This window comes from Bidens hawaiensis, unplaced genomic scaffold, assembly GCF_021521415.1.
Source record: "Bidens hawaiensis isolate Kalapana, Puna unplaced genomic scaffold, B.hawaiensis_p1.1 tig00022895_1, whole genome shotgun sequence".
Taxonomy (NCBI): Eukaryota; Viridiplantae; Streptophyta; class Magnoliopsida; order Asterales; family Asteraceae; genus Bidens; species Bidens hawaiensis.
The window spans coordinates 181230-187855 of record NW_027493581.1 but is presented as its reverse complement, the minus strand read 5'-3'; the positions used below and the strand labels follow the sequence as shown (position 1 = coordinate 187855).

At 36.4% G+C, this 6626-nt stretch overlaps 2 protein-coding genes across 2 annotated transcripts; one reads left to right on the top strand and one right to left on the bottom strand.

Moving 5' to 3' along the window:
* Positions 1-297: 297 nt before the first annotated feature.
* LOC143566487 (sulfate transporter 1.2-like) lies at positions 298-3924 on the top strand. The gene is made up of 11 exons (XM_077053176.1): positions 298-1020; positions 1452-1500; positions 1582-1789; positions 1862-2036; positions 2122-2187; positions 2292-2405; positions 2484-2727; positions 2795-3081; positions 3174-3364; positions 3433-3512; positions 3593-3924. The coding sequence occupies exons 1-11, from the start codon at positions 646-648 to the stop codon at positions 3808-3810; spliced, it is 2007 nt and encodes a 668-aa protein (XP_076909291.1). The 5' UTR covers positions 298-645; the 3' UTR covers positions 3811-3924.
* An 896-nt stretch (positions 3925-4820) lies between these two features.
* Positions 4821-6297, bottom strand: LOC143566486 (non-specific lipid transfer protein GPI-anchored 31-like). The gene is made up of 3 exons (XM_077053175.1): positions 5939-6297; positions 5839-5865; positions 4821-5140 (listed from the first exon to the last, which is right to left on the bottom strand). Exons 1-3 carry the CDS (start codon positions 6291-6293, stop codon positions 4971-4973), a joined length of 552 nt encoding a protein of 183 aa, XP_076909290.1. The 5' UTR covers positions 6294-6297; the 3' UTR covers positions 4821-4970.
* Between the last annotated feature and the right edge of the window lie 329 nt (positions 6298-6626).

Here is a 6626-nt window from a genome sequence, read left to right as displayed (position 1 = left end):
ATATTCAAGGACAGACGTGTAAGTACCATATAACCTGAGGTTCTAAACAAGCCATCATTAAAAATAGAAGCTGATGCAGGAAGATTAGACAAAAGAAATCTACATGTGCAGATTTTGGCCCCATAGAATTTCATAAGATTCAATCAAATATTCTTCTTCATGTTAAGCCAGTTATGCGCGAATGTTGTAAAAATCTGTTAAATTAAATTATTTAACCAGCATAAACAAAATGAAAGGCCAGATTCAAATAAAAAAAACTGTCAGTGTATAACTTCTGTATACAGCCAGATATTTTAAAACACTAAAGTCAACATTCCCTTAATGACATTGCTTATCTACAACATGGAAGTAGATTAATACTTCCCAGCAATAATTGTTTAATAAACTACACCAGTTGCATTCTCTAATCCCAGTTCAGTCTTATCTGTTTACGGGTTTTTGTATCTAGACCGTATGCTATCTAGATTCATAGCGTATAATCTCGCTTTGACTTGCATATCTTATTGCAAAGTTGACTTCTACTCCCATAAATAGGATCCCCTTGTTCACAAATTAAACCACACCAAGTCTCTCAGTACCTGCATTTGTAAGAAACCTTTGAAACAAATACATGACATTATATAACTTTATTGAATTCATAAGCTAATGATTTATATTTTTGTTTTTTTTAATGATAAAGGTGATAACAAAATTCCAACCATAATGAGTGGGCGGATTTCAGCAGATATTGAGATGAAAGATTCAGGCTCACATTTGGGACCAGATGAACTGCCTTATGTTCATAAAGTTGGGAAGCCACCAAAACAAGATTTGTTGAAAGAAATCAGAACTGCGCTTAAAGAAACGTTCCTTTCGGATGACCCGTTGAAACCATTTAAAGATCAACCCAGAAGGAGAAAGTTTGTGCTCGGGTTACAAACGTTTTTCCCGATACTCAACTGGGCTCAAGATTATAGCTTTTCTAAGTTTAAAGGAGACCTCATTGCCGGATGTACCATAGCGAGTCTCTGCATTCCACAGGTAAACAAAAAGAAATAAAGTTGTAGTATGCCCAAAAAGATATCGACACAAGTTTTACATCGATCAAAACCATTAAAACGAATGCTGGTATCGGTTACCCCAGTACCGATGCCGGTTTAGTTCGGCTGCACTCGCTATAGCTTACAATACCAAAAAAATAGTCTACCTTTAATACAATTCCGTTTTAAACAAAATTTAGCACTTGCGTATTCAAGCTTTTTAAAAGTTAAAGAACGCAGGTTATTAGAAAAAGATCAAATTTAATGAAAACTAAATGGGTAAGGTTTATATAAAGTAAAAGGTGTGAAATTGAAACTTACAAAAATTTTAATTTAAAAAGAATTTAAGTACTGTTCATAACCACACAAATTTATATATATATATATATATATATATATATATATAATATTTGTTATTTATGCCTTTTTCAGGATATTGGGTATGCAAAACTAGCAAACTTGAAGCCACAATATGGGTTATGTAAGTTACCTTCATAATATAATTGCATGCAACTATGCAAGTGTTCTTTTGAAAGTTTGACCAATCTAAGTCGACTTGCAGACTCGAGTTTCGTTCCGCCTCTTATTTACGCCTTCATGGGCAGCTCAAGAGATATTGCAATCGGGCCGGTTGCAGTGGTCTCTCTCTTGCTTGGATCTATGCTACAGGACGAGCTTGACCCGGTCAAACAAGAACATGAATATCTACGTCTAGCTTTCACTGCAACGTTCTTTGCTGGTGTTACTCAGGCTACACTCGGGTTTTTCAGGTATGCATAGTTTAAAACGTTGTCGTTTTGATCCAAATCTTATATGGTTTTTGATGTTTGACTTTTTTACAGATTGGGCTTTCTGATTGACTTTTTGTCACATGCTGCTATTGTCGGGTTCATGGGGGGAGCTGCGGTTACCATTGCGCTTCAACAGCTTAAAGGGCTGCTTGGAATCAAGAAGTTTACCAAAAAGACTGATGTTGTTTCGGTTATGCGTTCTGTGATCAACTCAGCGCATCATGGAGTGAGCCAAGCAATATTGAAAATTAAAAATTTTTAAAAATAAAAAATAAATTTAGTTACTAAGTTTTGTTTTTGTTTTTCTTCAGTGGAACTGGCAAACCATATTGATAGGAGTTTCATTCTTGGCTTTCCTTTTGGTAGCAAAATTGATTGTAAGAACTAAGACTATAATTCTTACCCTTGCTTCTTAATCTCTGCAATTTACAATTTTGACCCGTTGACTTTGACTTTGACTTTGACTTTTAAATTTGATCAGGGCAAAAAGAACAAGAAACTATTCTGGGTGCCTGCACTAGCTCCTTTGATTTCCGTCATCGTCTCAACATTTTTTGTTTTCATCACTCACGCCGAGCGACATGGTGTCGTGATTGTAAGCTCGATTTGTCTATTCGTACATAACATGCTGTTTTGCTGCAAAATTAATAAACGAGTAATGTTCATTTTTCAGGTAAGTCATATCGAACAAGGAATCAATCCATCATCCGTGCACGAAATCTATTTTAGCGGGCCATACCTCGCCAAAGGTTTCAAGATCGGTGTTGTTGCCGGATTAATTGCACTCACGGAAGCGGTGGCAATTGGAAGAACATTTGCAGGAATGAAAGATTATCAACTGGATGGAAACAAAGAAATGGTGGCACTAGGTTCCATGAATATTATTGGTTCTATGACAAGTTGTTATGTAGCCACAGGTACGGTTCGCTCACTTCAAAACGAGTCGGTTTATATACTTATTCGCATATGGTGTTTGACTTGCAGGGTCATTTTCACGGTCGGCCGTCAACTACATGGCCGGTTGCAATACTGCGGTGTCGAATATTGTGATGTCTATGATTGTGATGTTGACTCTCTTTGTCATCACTCCATTGTTTAAGTACACTCCAAATGCTATACTGGCTTCCATCATTATATCCGCGGTTCTAGGTCTTATTGACTACGATGCAGTGGTCTTGTTATGGAAGATTGATAAATTCGACTTTGTAGCTTGCATGGGTGCGTTTTTCGGTGTGGTTTTCGTTTCAGTTGAGATAGGCCTTCTCATCGCGGTAACTAGCCTTAACATTATTACCACCGCACACATAAAAACAGTCTTTGATTAGTGAATTTTGGTAAAACTAAGGTTATTTGTGTTTCATAGGTTGGGATATCGTTTGCCAAGATTCTCCTACAAGTAACACGACCTCGGACGGCGGTACTCGGAAAGATTCCAAGAACAAGTGTTTACAGGAACATAGAGCAATACCCGAATGCGACTAGAGTTCCCGGTGTTCTGATAGTTCGAGTTGACTCGGCTATTTACTTCTCGAATTCCAACTACATAAAAGAGAGGTAAAACAAATTTCATTTTTCTTTACGGTTTTATGTTAAGTTTTGATCATTTATGATTCTTGTTATAGGATCTTGAGGTGGCTAACAGATGAAGAAGAAACGTTTAAAAATCACCCGAGAGTCGAGTATTTGATCGTTGATATGTCACGTAAGGGGCATTATTGTAATTCAACTGTTACAGATGAGCATTGTTCTAAAACTTTATTAACTTTGTTTCGCTTAACTCAGCTGTTACCGATATTGATACAAGCGGCATTCATGCTTTAGAAGAATTGCATTCAAGCCTCCAAAAGAGAGATGTTCAACTAGTATTAACCAACCCCGGACAGACCGTACTGGATAAGCTGCACGCATCTAATTTCGCAGACCATATAGGAGAAGACAAGATCTTCCTAACTGTTAGTGATGCTGTCCTAACATTTGCTCCAAAGATGGAACAAGCCTAAACAACCTAGGTTTCATAATTCATTGTCTTGGTTTAACACAGTTCATTTCGGTTTGTTTTCAAGTACAAAAGGAGCAAATAATGAAGAAATTTGGAGACGAGATCAACATGAAGTTGTACACGTTATTCGCCCTCTGTGTGTGTGTGTTATTACACGTTATTCGCCCCCTGTGTGTGTTATTAATCGATGAAAATGTAAACGGAGTCGTGTCAAACGGCCCAAAAATATTTACTATATTCTTACTGTAATTTATCTGTGAGTTAAATTTTTTTTTTTTTTTACAATTTGTAATACATCTGTAGAGCTAATTTCTTTCTTGGTCACTGGTTTGTTCATTTTAACCATTCAATCATCAAACCTTTAACAAATTAGGTAGGTCACCAGAGTTTCAATTTTTGATCAATTGAATCCAACTGACTAACAAAACTCTGTCAAGTACGAAATAACTATTTAGCCCTTTAAATAATTCATTGATTAAAAATTTAAAATAAAAAAAAAATAAAAAAATAAAAACTATTTATACGGCCCACTTTATTGATTTTAAAAGTTAATCTTAAGAAATGGGTTTGTCTATCTAGGGGTGTTTGGGATTCCTTGTAAAAACTCATAACTTTTCAATAAGCTAGTAAGTTATAAAAGTGTAACTTATTAATTTTTTTCAAAATGAAAAGAATTTGATGGAAAGAAAAGGAGATAGGATGTATAAAACAAAAAGAAAAGAAAGTTTTCCATTCACTTCCATCGTTCAAGTTTTTTTTGTGTGTTAAGTATATTTATTTTATGAAAAGAGATGGACGAACGTACCCCTAGCCTACCAGAGTTTTTGGATAGCATTAATTAATTGGGACTCAAAAACTTAAAACTCTAGTATTAAAGGTTTGGAGATAGAACCAAACGATTAAAATGAACAAATCAAAGTGAACAAAAAGGGAATTATCTCTATATCTATTGATGGATCATACATAAATCTCATAACATACAAAGAAACCGCAATCATCAACAAACAGAAATAAGTAAATAGCAATCTACTAGTGGAAGATATCTTTAGAACATCTAAGTACATAAAACCATAATACAACCTCTCAAAAATAACTCTCACTTCAAGTTTTAGGCACTAGATGATAACAATAATAATATAAAACTGGCAAAATAGGTAACGCTCAGCATGAATAGAAATAAACAGATAGTAGCATACTGAGTAGAACCAAGACGGTTGACATGGCTAGCCCGGATGAGCCGGAGGTTAGGGAAGCCGGTGTAGGAGCGAGAGCTGAGGACGGTCCAGATGCAATCACAGTTGGAGCGAGAGCCACACCCAGTGGTGCGTGAGCTGCAATGCATCATAATAAACATGGTTCGTAAAATTAGAAACCCAAATGTTAATGAAGAGTTGAAGAGTGTGCAAGTCACTTAAACAAGTTATGGTGTTCAAATGCACAATTTTCAGCACAATGTACAAGTCATAATAACACGGAATTTCAAACTTTTGAATGAACGAATTTAGGGGTGTAAACAAGCCGAACTTGAGCTCAACTAGTCTTGAGCTGGCTCGTGGGTACACGGGCTAGGCTACTTTATTTTGTTATTTATTAATTCTTAATTAATTTATATATATTAATAATTACTTTTATATATTGTTTAAGCATAAAATGAATATATGCGTTATTTTTTATTATGTATATTATTAAGTTACTTTTATCATAATTTTATATATAATAATGATTAAATAAATATATAGATATATTTTAAATTAATTAAAATTATATAAATACTAGGCTAGTTTATGCCTCAAGCCGGCTCAAGCTCGATAATTAAGACTCAAGCTCAAGCTCATGCTCGTTTATTAAACTAGCTTATATTTGGGCTCAATTAACCTCTAAACTCATTAACACCCAACAATTAACATCACCCAAAAGAGACAAAATCTAGTTCCCTCAATTCATGCATAACATTTATAATTGCCAAAATATCCACAAAATAAATTAAACAAAAAAATAAATGTAAGATAAGATTCAAATCAATACATACCAGGAGCTCCAGCAAGTCCAGGATTAACTGTAAATGTAAACACAACAAATTCAAAATTAGGGTTTGTAAAAACATAATAACTGAAAACACACTTGCTTACTTCCACAATTAGTAGCAGATGGAGCGTTAATATGGCAAGCAGCCGGTAATTGTAGTGCTTTAGTGATGTTCAACGAAACACCCAGCTGAGCACTGTTCTTAAACGCTTCACATAGACACTGAGCGTCAGTTTTAAGCACGGTTTTCAGGCCTGAACAGCATGTTCCTTCCGGCTTCGTCGCCGTGCTGTCGTTGGTGACGTACGAGAGACAGTCCGCCATGTTTAGGATGACTGTCGAGCAGTCGGCCGCCGGCGCCGGAGCTCCGGTGCCGTGTGCGGAGTTGACGAAGGATGTGTGGAATGCCACGGCGGAGATGCAGAGGATGAGAACGGCGGTGGCTGTGGTGGCTGCCATTGTTGCCGGAGGGTTTTGGAATTGGAAGAAGACAAGTGAGGCTGTATGTGAGTGTGAGGTGTTTAATAAGGTGATTTATATTATCTTTTGGTGATGGGTGTTATGGTAAAGTGACTTATTTGGTCCCTCAATTGTTAGTGTTTGTTACTTTCGCCCTTCATTACAAACGATGGGAGTTGACGGTGAATCGCTGATCTTAGGCTGTGTGTTGTGGGCATCAACGGAGCCGTGAACGGATGAATTAATAGTATCATATTGCATCATATGGCGCTAACTGAACCTAACCCTTCACTCCCTTTGTGGTCAGCTAGCCATCTGCGCAAGCCAAACCCT

Excerpts from the sequence above, each read along its gene's own strand:
- LOC143566487 (XM_077053176.1), top strand. The coding sequence starts at position 646 with ATGATTTATATTTTTGTTTTTTTTAATGATAAAGGTGATAACAAAATT. Across the intron at positions 2,406-2,483 it reads AGCGACATGGTGTCGTGATT|GTAAGTCATATCGAACAAGG; the intron begins GTAAGCTCGATT and ends TTCATTTTTCAG. Across the intron at positions 3,365-3,432 it reads TCCAACTACATAAAAGAGAG|GATCTTGAGGTGGCTAACAG; the intron begins GTAAAACAAATT and ends TTCTTGTTATAG.
- LOC143566486 (XM_077053175.1), bottom strand. The coding sequence starts at position 6,293 with ATGGCAGCCACCACAGCCACCGCCGTTCTCATCCTCTGCATCTCCGCC. Across the intron at positions 5,866-5,938 it reads ATCTGCTACTAATTGTGGAA|TTAATCCTGGACTTGCTGGA; the intron begins GTAAGCAAGTGT and ends TTACATTTACAG. Across the intron at positions 5,141-5,838 it reads TGGACTTGCTGGAGCTCCTG|CTCACGCACCACTGGGTGTG; the intron begins GTATGTATTGAT and ends GATGCATTGCAG.